The sequence below is a fragment of the Bufo gargarizans genome, chromosome 8 (assembly GCF_014858855.1).
Source record: "Bufo gargarizans isolate SCDJY-AF-19 chromosome 8, ASM1485885v1, whole genome shotgun sequence".
Classification (NCBI taxonomy): Eukaryota; Metazoa; Chordata; class Amphibia; order Anura; family Bufonidae; genus Bufo; species Bufo gargarizans.
In genome coordinates, this window is record NC_058087.1 from 199,973,150 (window position 1) to 199,990,808 (window position 17,659).

Here is a 17,659-nt window from a genome sequence, read left to right on the forward strand (position 1 = left end):
CTAAGCAATGGCAGACAATGAAGCATTGCCTGGGGCTGATCCAGAGGTAACCAAGAGACTGCAGAGCCTGGCTAACTTCTGCTACTTCATTTAGTTGCTATTAAGTAAAATCCTCCTGATTTGCAAAACTGGAAGAAAAACAAATTGATGCTAAACCCTTTTTGCATACCTCATACTGTGCATAAAATGCAGGTTTTTCTACCTTGACCCAACACAAGTTACTGATTCCAGGATAGACAGAACCATAGGAGGTTCATGATGGCGTTTAAAGGATGGATACTTCTGTTTATCTTCGGCATCTTGGACAGTGGGGTGGCATTTATTTTGAACATGTGCATTTTGGTGTCTGGTGCCAAAATCATGAGAACAGGACAGAAGCTGAACCCTCCTGACCTGATCCAGCTCGTCATAGGAGTGGTGAACATTGCTCTCCAGTGTTTGCTAGTCTATCAGGGCATAATCTCTATTTTCTTCATTTCTTTAATGTTCGTTAGAGAATTCTATGTCCCATCCATAGTGAGCACCCTGACTCTCATGTATTTCACCTACTGGCTCACCGCCTGGCTCTGTATCTATTATTGTGTCACCATCACTAACTTTAATCATCCAGTCTTTGTTTGGTCAAAGAGGAACATCTCAGTGTATCTTCCACATCTTCTTCTCGTGTCAGCAGTCGGCTGTTTCTTCATTACTCTTCCCACCATTTGGACCACAAGTGTGACCATCATTCTGCAGTCTCCAGTGAATAGCACCCGTGACCCCATATTTATCAGTGGGACATTCCATTTTCAGCCCTTTCATTTACAGACTGCATCATTTATGGGATGCTGTTTGCCATTTCTGCTTATATTGGTCTCTATTATATTAACAGTCTCTTCACTACTAAGACATGTACGTAAGATGAGGAAGAAAGATTCTGGATTGTCCCAAGCCAAAGACCAGGCTCACATAAAAGCTGTAAGAACCATGTTTCGATTCCTTACCATTTCCATCATATTCTACATAAATGAGATTTTGTTTTTTTCAATGAGCTCCAACCCTGAAGACCCTCGTACAGCCGTCTGCTGGATTATATTTATGTCTTTTCCAGCAGCCGAGTCTCTCATCATTGTCTTTGCCAACCCCAAGCTAAGGGAGACATTTGTGGTGAAGTTTCATAGATAGAAAGTCATAGATCTAAGAAAGAAAACATCAGCATGACATATACTAAAGAGAACAAAGAACTATAAAAGATCCCTATGGATCATTCACATTGAGCACTGCAACACTCAGAGCGATCGGTCAGTTCACCAACAGTCAAATATTAAAAAAGTTGTGACTCGCTTTACAGGATACAAAACATCACAATGTAGAGAGCAACTTAACTTCTTTCTTTGGATCAGGTATCGTAGCGATGCTTCACTATTGTGGCTTCCATCATATTTACTTTATATAGAGAATACAAGAGGCCTCAGCCGCTTCAGGAAAGTGATACTTCCAGGCGACACTGGTCGGGCGAGGAAGAACAACACCACCCATAGAAGTCAGGTCTTCGTTGGGAACACTTGCAAAAGTAGGCTAAAAGTTGCTATCTGCATTGTGACGTTATTTCCACTAAAGCAGTGCACAACTTTTTTAACATTTGATATGCTGGATATAGAGAAGTTTTTATTTAAGAAAAACCTAGTAGTTATTCTGTTATATTATTCTGTCACTGTCATCTAGACACGTGGATCCGCTCAGGTATCCGGGCTTCTGAGAAATGAATTGTCTCTGACATCTTCTCCACATTCCCACTCTCTGCAGATTCTCTGGTAACGTTTATACTTCATGTAATGTAGTTTCTGTATTATAACGGCCTGAGCTAAATGTTTCTTTAGAATAAAACAAATGTGGCCGGTAGAGAGCTCCTCGGGCATCGGGCTCTAGTTGTGCATTTAACCCTAGCTTCACGCTCTGTAGAAGACAAATAAAGTGCTTGTTCCATTTATTACATGTTCTGTATGGTACAGTAGTTATGTTTTACGGGGCGGCCATAGCAGAGGCATCCTCCTCCTTCCTGTGTTTTCTCTGTGGATGATCTTTATGTCAACTGCAACAAATAGAAGTCAAGAGTCAGAGAAATGTCAGAGATGATTACATTCTCCAGGTGGAGATGGAGAAAAGCCTCAACAGATCAGGGAGTGACAGGGATCAACGTACACATACTTTATCTGTGTGTGGAGTGTAAAGTGTTATTATACTGCCTAATATAAACCTCCAGCTGTCTCTCACCCCGATAATGAGATGACTCTGCTGACTCTATCCTCTAATGATAATGAGATGACTCTGCTGACCCCATCTTCTAATGATAATCAGATGACTCTGCTGACCCCATCTTCTAATGATAATGAGATGTCTCTGCTGACCCCATCTTCTAATGAAAATGAGATGACTCTGCTGACCTCATCTTCTAATGATAATGAGATGACTCTGCTGACCCCACCCTCTAATGATAATGAGATGTCTCTGCTGACTCCATCTTCTAATGATAATGAGATGACTCTACTGACCCCATCTTCTAATGATAATGAGATGACTCTGCTGACTCTATCCTCTAATGATAATGAGATGACTCTGCTGACTTCACCTTCTAACTATAATGAGATGACTCTACTGACCCCATCTTCTAATGATAATGAGATGACTCTGCTGACTCTATCCTCTAATGATAATGAGATGACTCTGCTGACTTCACCTTCTAACTATAATGAGATGACTCTACTGACCCCATCTTCTAATGATAATGAGATGACTCTGCTGACTCTATCCTCTAATGATAATGAGATGACTCTGTTGACCCCATCTTCTAATGATAATGAGATGACTCTGCTGACCCCACCATCTAATGATAATGAGATGACTCTGCTGACCCCATCTTCTAATGATAATGAGATGATTCTGCTGACCCTACCCTCTAATTATAATACGATGACTCTGCTGACTCCATACACTAATGATAATGATATAAGTCTGCTGACCCTTCCCTCTATTGATAATGAGATGACTCTGCTGCTGACCACACCTTCTAATGATAATGAGATGATTCTGCTGACCCTTCCCTCTAATGATAATGAGATGATTCTGCTGACCCTACCCTCTAATGATAATGAGATGACTCTGCTGACTCCATACACTAATAATAATGAGATCACTATGCTGACCCTTCCCTCTATTGATAATGAGATGACTCTGATGACCACACCTTCTAATGATAATGAGATGACTCTGATGACCACACCTTCTAATGATAATGAGAAGACACTTCTGACCCCAACCTCTAATGATAATGAGATGACTCTGCTGACCCCAACCTCTAATGATAATGAGATGACTCTGCGGACTCCATACACTAATGATAATGAGATCACTATGCTGACCCTTCCCTCTATTGATAATGAGATGACTCTGATGACCACACCTTCTAATGATAATGAGATGACTCTGATGACTACACCTTCTAATGATAATGAGAAGACACTGCTGACCCCAACCTCTAATGATAATGAGATGACTCTGCTGACCCTACCCTCTAATGATAATGAGATGACTCTGCTGACCCTACCCTCTAATGATAATGAGATGACTCTGCTGACCCTACCCTCTAATGATAATTAGATGACTCTACTGACCCTGCCCTCTAATGATAATGAGATGACTCTGCTGACCCTGCCATCTAATGATAATGAGATGACTCTGCTGACCCTACCCTCTAATGATAATGAGATGACTCTGCTGACCCTACCCTCTAAAGATAATTAGATGTCTCTGCTGACTACATATACTAATGATAATGAGATCACTATGCTGACCCTTCTCTCTATTGATAATGAGATGACTCTGATGACCACACCTTCTAATGATATTGAGATGATTCTGCTGACTCGATCCTCTAATGATAAGGAGAAGACACTGCTGACCCCACCCTCTAATGATAATGAGATGACTCTGCTGACTCCACCCTCTAATGATAATGGATTTATTCAGCTGACTCTATTCTCTAATGATATTGAGATGACTCTGCTTACCTAGCCCTCTAATTGCAAAGAATGACTCTACTGACATTACCCTCTAATTGCAATGAATGACTCTGCTGACCCCGCCCTCTAACAATAATGAGATGACTATTCTTACCTCACCCTCTAATGCCAATGAATGTCTCTGCTGACCTTACCCTCTAATGATAATGAGATGACTCTGCTTACCTCACCCTCCAATGCCAATGAATGACTCTGCTGACCTCACCCTCTAATTGCAATGAATGACTCTGCTGATCCCGCCCTCTAATGGTAATGAGAAGGCATTTTTTTAAATAAAAAATAGAATGAAATAAAAAAAATAGGAAAATAAAAACAGATTTGAAAAAGGGAGATGTGTTACTATCTAATTTTAACAGTCAGATAACATTTTTGTTGATACATTTCCTTTAAGTTTAAAGAGGACCTTTCACCAGAATAAAACATCTAAACTAACTATACAGACGTGTAGAGCGGCGCCCAGGGATCCCCCTGCACTTACTGTTATCCCCGGGCGCCGCTCCGTTCTCCCGGTATAGCCTCCGGTATCTTCATAGTTAGGCTCCACCCAGGGGAACCTGACAGCGTCTCTTTCTCCTATTCTGTAGCGCTGGCCAATCACAGCGCTCAGCTCATAGCCTGAGAGGTTTTTTTTTTCTCTCAGGCTATGAGCTGAGCGCTGCGATTGGCCAGCGCTACAGCATAGGAGAAAGAGACGCTGTCAGGTTCCCCTGGGTGGAGCCTAACTATGAAGATACCTGTATAGTTAGTTTAGATGTTTTATTCTGGTGAAAGATCCTCTTTAAACTTAAAGGAAATGTATCAACAAAAATGTAACCACTATACATTGAAAAATATCTTGAATATTGGTGATCATACATAATATTTGAATACAGTAGATTGTTTTATATGTATAATAAACACTGAATACTATACACAAATAAATCTCTGTGAGTGTATGTTTATACAAATATATACTTCCATATGAGGTGTGCACAACTAATCTACATTTTATATCTATTTCTTACTTTATAGACGGGGTGTGTCTATAAGTTGGAGCACCCGTCCCATATATAACAACAAGGTGAGCCGTCACAACCCAATATACTTTGTTTCTAGCCATTTTTTACAGGCTAGGGCAGCACTAAAGCCCGCTCTTCAATACCGGTGACGTCAACGGGCTCACTGCTGGGCAGAAGCCTCCGCCTGGCAGCCCGAAGGAGAGCCTGGTACGTCACCGTATCTCCTGAAAATGCCTTTGCCATGCACGATTTTGCGTAGGGCAAATGAGACCATCGGAGCATGAAATCTTGTCAGGGAGGCTGCCTGGGTGAAATTCTGGGTATTCCAGCTTTAGCTCTGAACCCGGACAACCCCTTTAAGCTGCAAATTCCCTACAACAGGCTGGTAGTTTCATTACATGTAGTCACCACTAGGTGGTGAATAACATCACTTATATAGAACAGGTCAGTCACAGGAAGTTAGATGAGAGGTTAGTGAAGGAGAGGTGAGTATGCAGCTGCTGATGTGTGCCCCAGGGGTTACTGGATCCCTTTTTGTAGTGCCTCTGTCCAGCCATAGACGAAGTGGACTTTTTGTGTCTTAAAGCAACCTGTTTAAAGAATGGAGCAGAAGACTGATGCCTGCTGCTTGGGAGACCGGCCTGTAGGTTGCCAAATTCTGATTAGAAATCCAAGAATCGAAAGGCTGGGTTATTAGAGTGAAGCTACAGCTAAGGAAAGTATCTTTCCCACACCAGCCAAGCTAAAGCCTGTATAAACCAGCCCGACCGAGCCTGTTGTCTGGATTTGCAGATTTGCAGCTCAGCCGTCTTATTTTATACCAAAGCCTTTCTACTGGATGATAACGACCTCAAGGCAATTATTCAAGTTCTAGGTGTTTAACTCCTGACTCTCTCCTTATTCATCACTATCCCTCATGGCACCTTTTGGTGCTGGCTTCACGAACACCAGGGACCTGCCTCCATGGCACCTAAAAAACCCACACCACCAAGGGCACCTCAACCACCATCTGGCGGGAGTCCCTGGCCAACAGCATGTGCCTTCGAAGAAACGGGTCCTGTCCTTCCATTCACTGGATGCCGGCCCAGGGAGCTCTACAGAACTGTGACTAAACTACTACTACAAGTTATGAATAATACCTGCCGTACTAGGATGAACGTGCAGAGGTGTTTGATCACAACCCAAACAATATACCAGAAAATAATGTGAACTGGGTATCTTTAAAACATAACTTTTACTATGTCATTTTAAAATAGGTTTAGAGTAAACCACAAGGTTGTGAGACAAAATGCAATTAGTAAGAGCGCCACCTACTTATTCCACAGGGTCAAAGGAAAAAACAAAAAGGGTGGATCTTACCACATTCAGTACAGAGATCTACACCTGATGGCATGATGGTCCTTATGTGGATGGCAGAAGGACACTTGTGACCGGCACTCTTGTGGTTAACGGCAAATGATGAATCTCCTGTTGTGCCCTGAGAATAAAGCCGTACCTAAAAGGAAGGTCAGGGGCTAAACAGGTCACCTGCCTAACAGACACAGAGCACCCGCCCCGATAGGGGCGACCCCATACGGAACCTATCCCTGTATTAGGGCCTAATCCCTAATAATACCCTATTTACCAAATTATGATGACAAAATAGGAATTGGAGGCCACAAATAGCTCCGGCGTTATTGTTTATCACTTCAAAAATTTGTTTTGGCATGCTTGATGCAGGCGTTTCCATGAGGTGAGTGGGAACATTTCTCCAAGTGGTGAAGACGGCGGCACGAAGGCCATCTACTGTCTGGAACTGTTGTCCATTTTTGTAAACTTCCCTTGCCATCCATCCCCAAAGGTTCTCAATTGGATTTAGATCAGGGGAACATGCAGGATGGGCCAAAAGAGTGATGTTATTCTCCTGGAAGAAGACCCTTGTCCTGCGGGCATTGTGTACTGTAGTGTTGTCCTGTTGAAAAACCCAGTCGTTACCACATAGACAAGGGCCCTCAGTCATGAGGAATGCTCTCTGCGACATCTGGACATAGCCAGCGGCCATTTGACGCCACTGCACTTCCTAAAGCTTCATTGTTTCACTGAAGGAAAAAGCACCCCAGACCATTATGGCGCCCCCTCCACTGTGGTGTGTAGAAAACATCTCAGGTGGGATCTGGTTGTCATGCCAGTAACGTTGGAAACCATCAGGACCATCAAGGTAAAAAAAAAATTCTCATCAGAGAATAAAACTTTCTTCCACCTTTGAATGTCCCATGTTTGGTGCTCTCTTGCAAAATCCAAACGAGCAGTTCTGTGGCGTTCAAGGAGACGAGGTCTTTGAAGACGTTTTTAGTTTTTGAAGCCCTTCAGTCTCGAATGCCGTCTGATGGTTATGTTGCTGCAGTCAGCACCAGTAAGGGCCTTAATTTGGGTCGAGGATCGTCCAGTGTCTTGACGGACAGCCAAATGGATCCTCCGGCTCAGTGCTGGTTAAAGTTTTTGGGGTCTTCCACTTGACTTTTTTTGTTCCATAACCCTTAGGATCATTAAAGAAATTCCAAATGACTGTCTTACTGCGTCCCACCTCAGCAGCGATGGCGCGCTGTGAGAGACCCTGCTTATGCAGTTCAACAACCCGACCATGTTCAAAAAGGGAGAGTTTTTTTTGCCTTTGCCATCACAACGTGTGACTACCTGACAGAAAATGACAATGAATCTACATCTTTGCACAGATTCGGCCTTTTAAAGGCATGTGGTCATAAAATTTCGATCAGCTGAAAAACATCCTGTTTCAGTTTAATCGTTATTTTCAATTAATTGAATGCTCAAAAAATGTTTTGTCTCACTGCCATTTCTTCTTGTTGCATGTTGAAGCTCCACTTGGAACCTTGTTAAGATCCAACAATGTAAAATATAATTTTTTGCCATTTTTCAAGTGGTCTTAAACTTTTGATCAGGACTGTATGAGGGACCGTGTCATAGCCCAGGACTAAAATGATGGCTACTAGGTTACTACAGTATGTTCTTGATTTCAGACATCTCACCCACATGTACAATTACCATAATGTAGCGATAATACTCTACGATATCATCAGCTAAACCTTTATTGTAAGTAGTGACTGCCCAGGTGGGATACAGGGGGTATACCATAGATCCAAGATTTGAAGAGGACAATGCGAGCTACAAAGTATCACAAGTTATATCTATAGAATCCAAAAACCTTTCAACAAATAGTCTGAGGAGATTGTAGAGAAAGTAGCCAGAAGATTAATTGTAAAAATTGTCTCCGAGATCCTGGAGAATTGCTTTCATCTGTTGTGATGAATAATCTGATTCAGAAGGGGAAGAGTCTTAACTGGACACTCATTTACATTAAAACAAATGTCGAGAACTATCCTGGCCCGTTCTGAGGTTTGCATCTATTCAAAGTCTAGGCTTTGTTGTTAATGTAGGAGCACAGCAGAGCCCCAGTCCACATGAAATCCAGCCCAGAACAACATCTAGACAAAACTGTCTCCGCAAACTACACTTTGCTGAAACCACTGCAGCTTTCTGGATTTCAGTTCTATCACCCAGCTGAGGTATCTGGTTGGGGTATACACGCCTCCCAGCACTCCCAGTGTACCTCCTGTACACATCACCACAAAACGCATAAGGAGAATTAGATTTTGAAGTCTGAAGGTTGATCAGTAGTGGCATTCCAAGGAGACCCATCAACATGAGCGCCGGCCCCAGCAGCCCAGTCCATGTAGTGTTTGTGCTATTCCTATCACTGGAAGTTTTTATTTCACTATTCCTCAATATGTTCATCACATCTGTTATTCTGCGGGATTATTACCTAAAGAAAAAAATAACATCTGTGCAGAAAATCCAGGCTGCTCTCAATACGTCCAGCTCCTTCTTCATCGTTGTGTCCTCCTTTCATGTTTTCACTGACATCTTTTCGCTTGAGTTCTCCCGGACACTGTACTACAATATTGTGTTCACCTTCCTCTTCATATTCTACATGTGCTCCAGCTCATTCCTCACTGCCTTCCTCAGATTCTTCTATTTCATTAAGGTTGTCAATGCCCAAAGCTGGTTCCTTGGTTGGATCAAAAAGAAGATAAGTTCTACTGTTCCTTGGCAGATTGTCCTGGCGACTTTGTCCTCCCTGCTCAATAGTTCACTTAGTTTATTTCTCTACACTTCCAATGATATGTCCCCTACAAACGGCTCGTTCATCCTTCCTGCCTCAGTGACTAGAGAACAAGCGAGAATAAATCATAACATTGCAAAACTGGCTTTGATCATGATTTTCATGCCTCTCCTCACTACGGCACTAACGACCCTCTTGACTGTTGGCTTCCTGAAGATTCATGGTCATAAGATGAAGAACACATGGACTTCTGGTGAATCCAGCCTGACATTGTATAAACGAGTCATCTATAAGATGATGCGCTTCTTAGTACTAGACGCTGTGTTTTATCTCGTCGTATTTCTTTATTATTTCTCTGTTTTCGACCCGTCTAGTCCTACATATTATATGAACTTGATGCTGATGTTCTTGCTTACACTAACACAATCTGCTCTGCATATTCTTGATAACCCCAATCTGAGGAGCACTTGGAAGGAGATGGTAGGGTGTTTGATAAGACCAAGTCTCCAAAATGTCTAGAATGAGCATTAGTATGATCATGGTTTTGTCACTTAAAGGGGTTGATCACTCTTTGATAATAGTTCAGAAATAAACCACTGTGTAATGCTATGTAAAGTGAAAAATGGCCACTCCTTTCTCCATGATGCACACTGGAGTACTTGCATTGTCCATGGGTCATCTGTGTAAACAATGGATATGGTGGTCACTGTGTCCATAGCTCTCAGGTTGGGGGCAGTCACATGATTTGTCCACATGACTCCCCGGCTGTATCTTCTTGTGCATTGGTCCTTAAAGCACTCAATGCACGCTCAGATACAGGCAATCATGCCATCTGTATCTACACATGCACTGAACTCTTTCAGTGTCGGTCAGGGTGGACTGTCTATAGACCCTACAGGTAAATTTCCCAGTGGGACGATGCTCGGGTGGCCGTCTGAGCCCTCTTCATGGCCGCCAGCCAGGTACATAATAATGAGATGCTCAAAGCATTAATTAATGCTGGGAGCATCAGGTTCTTATGCCCCGGCCAACGGCCGCAGGTGCCCTCATGAGCTCAACTGTATCACTGTCCTCAGGACTGTGATACAGTTGAATACTGTGGTTAAGGCAGCAAAATTTTGTTCTGCACTGTGGAATTTACTTCTGCTGGGGTGGTATTTTGTGCTGCACTACAGTATTTCAGGCCCAGACTACCTCTGTGGTCTCTGACTATTTCTGTGGTCTCTGCCTACTTGTGTTGGCTTCTGTAAAATTGGACCTGTCTACAACATAGAGCCACTTTTAGTTTTTTTTCCCGGGCCACTTTAAGTCCCCACTCCGACCATGGTTTTGGTGTAGAAGAAGGAGAGGTCAGCAGGGTAATAGGTGACCACTTAAAAACAAAACAACAGCAAAAAAAAAAACATTTTATTGAACTTGTAGAGAAATACAGAGTGGAAACCAATAAACTAGTAGAATGAATACAATCTTTGCACATTTGTTTTTCTAGGATATAAATGTATGATAAGAAAAAATAAGATGGTGAATAGGAGAATTGAGGCCAACATGGTCCAACAAGCCGAGAGGAGAGAGCTTAGGGATTCAGGGAGAAAAGAGTTTATGGTGCTGAGTATGTTTGGGGGTCAGCACCCACTTTTCATGTTGTGATTTGATGTATGTTTTGTTGGTTAAAATGTATGGACGGGTTCTCTGTGTTTCTCCCCATGTAGGTCGGGCTGTTGGGGTTGGGGAGGATTAATTGTTAGCACTAGTGTGGTGAAACCACTGGGTGCTGGAGAAGCCTGGTTGCCAGCCTCTTGCCCGATAATTGAATTACTCCTCGGTTGTCTCCAGGACAGAAGACATTGTTTAAAACTATGTAGTCTCCTGCCTGTGATAATTACATCAACCCATTGTGTAAGGTAATTGTATCACAGGCAGAGGGGAGGATTTTGTATGGGAGTGTTTTACTGTATTGTACGTGTTTATTGGTTGTTTTTGCAAAACCCTGTGGGGGTACTAATGTGTACTAATGTGTATATATGAACAATAAACACACAGCTCTGGCTGTCCACTGCTTTACCCTCAACACTGAGCCTCGTCTCGTTCTTGGGGGATTCACTGTATGCTGTTAGAGACTGATTGCTAGGAGTGTAAGCCGCTTGGGTGCGTTTCCTATTCGTCTGCTAGCAGCTATTCGTGAGGTTCCGTTCAGAGTTTGGCGCATTCCCTTGTATGCCATAACAACTAGGTTTTTGTTTCTATATTCTTATAAATATAATGGCGGTTCTTCACCGGACACATGGAGTCAAATGGAGTGACAAACCCCTATAAAAACATGGGCGCTAGATACTAAAGCTGTTTGTGGACGTGATTCTTTATTCCAAATAGATATAACACATTTCAGGATTAACCCCTTCTTCAGACGTAAAATCTTAATCCCCCGAAATGCATTATATGTATCTGGGATAAAGAATCACGTCTACAAACAGCTTTGGTGACTGGCGCCCGTCTATTCAAATTTTTTAGGGGTTTGTCACTCCTTTTGTCCTGCACACAAGTTTGACATCAAGAAGGTATTCATGACAATCAGAAAAGTTGAGGGCAATACCCCTTTTACTGACTCCAAAATGTATACAGCTCCAAGCGCTACATAGAGTAGTACCATATGACCCAACGATATGTATAGGGTTATATGCTGTACATGTCTTTGGGTCTTATGGTACTACTCTATGTAACACATTTTTGCATTACAGCATACACGTTGGAGCCAGTAACAGCAGAGATGAGACTCCTAGTGACCATGAACTGCTTGTGGAGCTGTAAATGAAGCTGTTAAAAATTGTTGTCGTAGGCGAAAGCGGAACTGTAACTGTAGATGTTGCTGGCTATAGGCAATGCCCAAATAGCAGAATAGGACTTTTGAGTCGAGACAGCTCGAGAAAGAGAGCAGAGTGAGAGAGACATGTGGAGGCCTACAGAGAGAGAGGCCGAGAGAGCAGAATCAGCCCAGAACCAGAGAAACTCATCAGGGTTACATCAGTTTGCCTCATTGTAGCTGATTAAAGCTGAAATATTTGTCAGGGACAGACAAGGGTAGGTAGCTGAGATAGTCACCTAGCAGAAAATCCTGGGAATCACAATTGTGTGCTTTAGAGAAATAGGGCAAATTTATAATGTTTGGCAGTTTTTAAAAGTGTACCTGAGTTTTCATAATAGCAGTGCTTCATTGTACAAACATAACTGTGAAGGAGGAATTATGTTTGGGCTTCCCTAATGTTTTTTAGCCATATTATTCCCTGTTGCAGCTGCATAGCTAGATGCATTTCTCGCAAAAGCAGGAGGCATCTCCCTTCTGTGGAATCTGCCAGCACTGTACTGCTGTGACATCCTTTTCGTTACTTCCCACTATGTTTATTTTCAGCTCTGGAGCTCACAGAAGAGATCAGGAAAGGTAAATGACACTTACAGAACATGTGATATTCAGAATCTTTGTAGAAGCAGATGTTTTATCAGGCTCAGGATCTCATCTAGCTCTGACATGCCCCCACTTTATCTCAGCTGTCTTCGGAGTCACTGTCACTAGAGACGGATCCTGCTTGACGACAGGCAGTGGACTGCAACTTAACTGGAAGTGAGACCCCCGGTGGCCATGAGTTTACCGCTTTTTTTTTTCAGGTGGATGCAGGCAGATTTTTTAAATAAAGTGACTCAGAAATGCGTTAGTTACACCATTCTCTATTAAATGAGATGCAATTGTGTGAAAGTAGAGTGACCCTTCCATTCGGCGTTTCGAAAAATGCATATTTTTATGATATGCAAATTAGGCAGTAAGGTGCCCAGAGGGGGGCATTATTTTCTTTCAACTGTGCCCAGGAACGCCCCCATCCAGTGCCCAGGCCCGCCCATCAGCAGAGCCCAAGCACGCCTCTCCTTGGCTGAAACTCCACGCTCCCATCAGTGCCATTGCTGCCGCCTCACCCCCCCACTGTTACGTCACTGCTTTCATCTTCACAGTCAAATATCGCGCAGACGTAGTGCCATAGACTGCCTGCACGCTTCATGTCCTGCTGAGGGCATCACTGTCACTGGGCATGCGCCTGGGCGAGATTTCTCAGTGAAGATGAAGGAAAGTGTGGGCGGAATTACTTTGCATCAGTGATGTTATCTATCTTCTTTATTATGTACTAGCCATTATTGTGACCTGCTAGGTCAGCCCCCCCCCCCTCCCCCCCTTTTTAAATGATTCTAATAAAATTGTGATTTTTAAGGGTCTTTTTTGTCACTTTTTTATATTTAGTTACTTTCCAGTAATAATATATTTGGCACAAGTGCCATGTGGTGTATGCCTATGTCTGTAAAGTACACCAGGGGGTTGCCTGAAGTGGAGAGGTGACATTTGAATAATGTGCACATGATAAATAAGATATAAAACTGTTCTAATCTGATCCTGATCTACTTTTCACTCCACTTCTGTAAGTGGCAAGGCTCACCAAAGTTGCAAAAACAGACCAAATGTCTCAAAACATGCACCAAATGTTGTATGCGGGCATCATTTCTAACATTTTTATGCCACAAAACTGGTGTAGCAGATTTGATAAGTGTCCCTCATGCTTATCAAATTTTTCTCACAAAAAAATGCAATGAAACTGAGAGATTGCTCAATCCCTAAAGCTCAAATGCCTGCAGGAGCTCTATTATTGCGGAAGGACCTGCGGTCACATGACCATATGTCTGCAGGTTCCGCAGACCAGTGATATGAGCTGCAACAATGCACAGAGGAGGAGACTAGGAGCCGCTCCATGTAAGTGTCTGTATTCACTTTCCCAGACCCCCAGTGATGTTCACATCAAAGGGAACCTGTCAGAAGATTATCTTCCTATTTGTATATAGATAAAGACCAGTCAATTAAAGGGGTGTCCTACAGTTTTCAAACCAGGCTCTGGATCTGAATACTTTTGTATCTGTATGTAATTATAAATGTACTGAGCTACTGAGTTGATCAATGAAATCTATCTGTACAGCGCCACCTGCTGTTTGCCCTTTTTCTATCTTCTCTGTCCTGCTCACTGAGACAGAAGCACATGCTCAGTTCCATCCTTCAACTGCCATCAGCTGCTGCAAAAAGGACACACCCTCTAAGAAAGGTCATGCTCTCTAAGTTGACAGCTTAAAATAAATCAAGCAGAACAATTGGAGCAATGGCTGGAGAGATCTCTAGATCCATGTGATTCTAGCTTTAGTAGAAAGAGGTTGTCATGTATTTGATTATGTATGATTTACATTTTTCGCATTATTCATGGGATACCCCTTTAAGCTGAGTTGGATGGGGAGAAGTCAGAGGGGAGCCACCCTAAAGAGTCTTCTCCCCATGTTTGGTTCTTTTTAAAACTGTGCTTTCTCTGAAACAGAAGATAGTGCTTTATAATGAGGGAGCCGGTCGCTATGTCGTGCTGCTTGTGGTTAGGGCACCTTGAATGTGCTGACTGGGTCCCTTCACCCTCGTCACCTCAAATGACCCAATCACTACCATTTTTAATTGAATTTTATTGTGGCTTTGATTGGGGGGGGGTGGGGTTGTACAATTTTTCTCACAAGCCTGGAGCAACAAAATGCTGGTTCTGGCCCTGTTCTGTTGGATTCATGCAGAGATCTACGTCATGAAGGATACACTCAAGACAGATGTCTACATAAAGTTCTAGAACCAATGTGACCTTCATGACCCTCCTGCAGTATACTATGAGGACGTTCTGCATCTACATACACTGGAAAATATTCTGCATTGAGCTTTCTAAGTCCCAAACTGTAAACACAACCTTGTCTGTAGACGTAACACCTGGAGCTTCTAAGCAATGGCAGACAATGAAGCATTGCCTGGGGCTGATCCAGAGGTAACCAAGAGACTACAGAGCCTGGCTAACTTCTGCTACTTCATTTAGTTACTATTAAGTAAAATCCTCCTGATTTGCAAAAACGGAAGAAGAAAAACAAATTCATGCTAAACCCTTTTTGCATACCTCATACTGTGCATAAAATGCTGGTTTTTCTACCTTGACCCAACACAAGTTACTGATTCCAGGATAGACAGAACCATAGGAGGTTCATGATGGCGTTTAAAGGATGGATACTTCTGTTTATCTTCGGCATCTTGGACAGTGGGGTGGCATTTATTTTGAACATGTGCATTTTGGTGTCTGGTGCCAAAATCATGAGAACAGGACAGAAGCTGAACCCTCCTGACCTGATCCAGCTTGTCATAGGAGTGGTGAACATTGCTCTCCAGTGTTTGCTAGTCTATCAGGGCATAATCTCTATTTTCTTCATTTCTTTAATGTTTGTTAGAGAATTCTATGTCCCATCCATAGTGAGCACCCTGACTCTCATGTATTTCACCTACTGGCTCACCGCCTGGCTCTGTATCTATTATTGTGTCACCATCACTAACTTTAATCATCCGGTCTTTGTTTGGTCAAAGAGGAACATCTCAGTGTATCTTCCACATCTTCTTCTCGTGTCAGCAGTCGGCTGTTTCTTCATTACTCTTCCCACCATTTGGACCACAAGTGTGACCATCATTCTGCAGTCTCCAGTGAATAGTACCCGTGACCCCATTGTTATCAGTGGGACATTCAATTTTCAGCCCTTTCATTTACAGACTGCATCATTTATGGGATCCTGTTTGCCATTTCTGCTTATATTGGTCTCTATTATATTAACAGTCTCTTCACTACTAAGACATGTACGTAAGATGAGGCAGAAAGATTCTGGATTGTCCCAAGCCAAAGACCAGGCTCACATAAAAGCTGTAAGAACCATGTTTCGATTCCTTACCATCTCCATCATATTCTACATAAATGAGATTTTGTTTTTTTCAATGAGCCCCAACCCTGAAGACCCTCGTACAGCCGTCTGCTGGATGATATTTATGTCTTTTCCAGCAGCCGAGTCTCTCATCATTGTCTTTGCCAACCCCAAGCTAAGGGAGACATTTGTGGTGAAGTTTCTGCGTTTTGATAGAAAGTCATAGATCTAAGAAAGAAAACATCAGCATGACATATACTAAAGAGAACAAAGAACTATAAAGGAGCCCTATGGATCATTCACATCGAGCACTGCAACACTCAGAGCGATCGGTCAGTTCACCAACAGTCAAATATTTAAAACGTTGTGACTCGCTTTACAGGATACAAAACATCACAATGTAGAGAGCAACTTAACGTCTTTCTTTGGATCAGGTATCGTAGCGATGCTTCACTATTGTGGCTTCCATCATATTTACTTTATATAGAGAATACAAGAGGCCTCAGCCGCTTCAGGAAAGTGATACTTCCAGGCGACACTGGTCGGGCGAGGAAGAACAACACCACCCATAGAAGTCAGGTCTTCAATGGGAACACTTGCAAAAGTAGGCTTAAAGTTGCTATCTGCATTGTGACGTTATTTCCACTAAAGCAGTGCACAACTTTTTTAACATTTGATATGCTGGATACAGAGAAGTTTTTATTTAAAAAAAAAATTGTAGTTATTCTGTTATATTATTCTGTCACTGTCATCTAGACACGTGGATCCGCTCAGGTATCCGGGCTTCTGAGAAATGAATTGTCTCTGATATCTTCTCCACATTCCCACTCTCTGCAGATTCTCTGGTAACGTTTATACTTCATGTAATGTAGTTTCTGTATTATAACGGCCTGAGCTAAATGTTTCTTTAGAATAAAACAAATGTGGCCGGTAGAGCTCTCCTCGGGCATTGGGCTCTAATAAACATGAATCGGTTGTGCATTTAACCCTAGCTTCACGCTCTGTAGAAGACAAATAAAGTGCTTGTTCCATTTATTACATGTTCTGTATGGTACAGTAGTTATGTTTTACGGGGCGGCCATAGCAGAGGCACCCTCCTCCTTCCTGTGTTTTCTCTGTGGATGATCTTTATGTCAACCGCAACAAATAGAAGTCAAGAGTCAGAGAAATGTCAGAGATGATTACATTCTCCAGGTGGAGATGGAGAAAAGCCTCAACAGATCAGGGAGTGACAGGGATCAACATACACATACTTTATCTGTATGTAGAGTGTAAAGTGTTATTATACTGCCTAATATAAACCTCCAGCTGTCTCTCACCCCGATAATGAGATGACTCTGCTGACTCTATCCTCAAATGATAATGAGATGACTCTGTTGACTCTATCCTCAAATGATAATGAGATGACTCTGCTGACCCCATCTTCTAATGATAATGAGATGACTCTACTGACCCCATCTTCTAATGATAATGAGATGACTCTGCTGACCCCACCGTCTAATGATAATGAGATGACTATGCTGACCCCACCCTCTAATGATAATGAGATGACTCAGCTGACCCCATCTTCTAATGATAATGAGATGACTCTAGTAAAAAGAATACAGCGGCTCACTAATAATTTGTATGGAAAGGTGCTCACCCTCAGGTCCTACCCTCAGGACCAAGGAAAGTGGTATAATGTATAAAAGGATGAGGGGGCACAC

At 42.5% G+C, this 17,659-nt stretch overlaps 2 protein-coding genes across 2 annotated transcripts; both read left to right on the top strand.

The window, feature by feature from the left end:
* The first annotated feature begins 258 nt into the window (after nucleotides 1-258).
* LOC122945568 (taste receptor type 2 member 40-like) lies at nucleotides 259-1,164 on the top strand. Its single transcript, XM_044304634.1, has one exon. The coding sequence runs from the start codon at nucleotides 259-261 to the stop codon at nucleotides 1,162-1,164; it is 906 nt and encodes a 301-aa protein (XP_044160569.1).
* A 14,094-nt stretch (nucleotides 1,165-15,258) lies between these two features.
* LOC122945569 (taste receptor type 2 member 40-like) lies at nucleotides 15,259-16,179 on the top strand. The gene has a single exon (XM_044304635.1). The coding sequence runs from the start codon at nucleotides 15,259-15,261 to the stop codon at nucleotides 16,177-16,179; it is 921 nt and encodes a 306-aa protein (XP_044160570.1).
* The last annotated feature ends 1,480 nt before the right edge of the window (nucleotides 16,180-17,659 follow it).

Coding starts and splice junctions, on each gene's coding strand:
- LOC122945568 (XM_044304634.1), top strand. CDS start 259: ATGGCGTTTAAAGGATGGATACTTCTGTTTATCTTCGGCATCTTGGAC.
- LOC122945569 (XM_044304635.1), top strand. CDS start 15,259: ATGGCGTTTAAAGGATGGATACTTCTGTTTATCTTCGGCATCTTGGAC.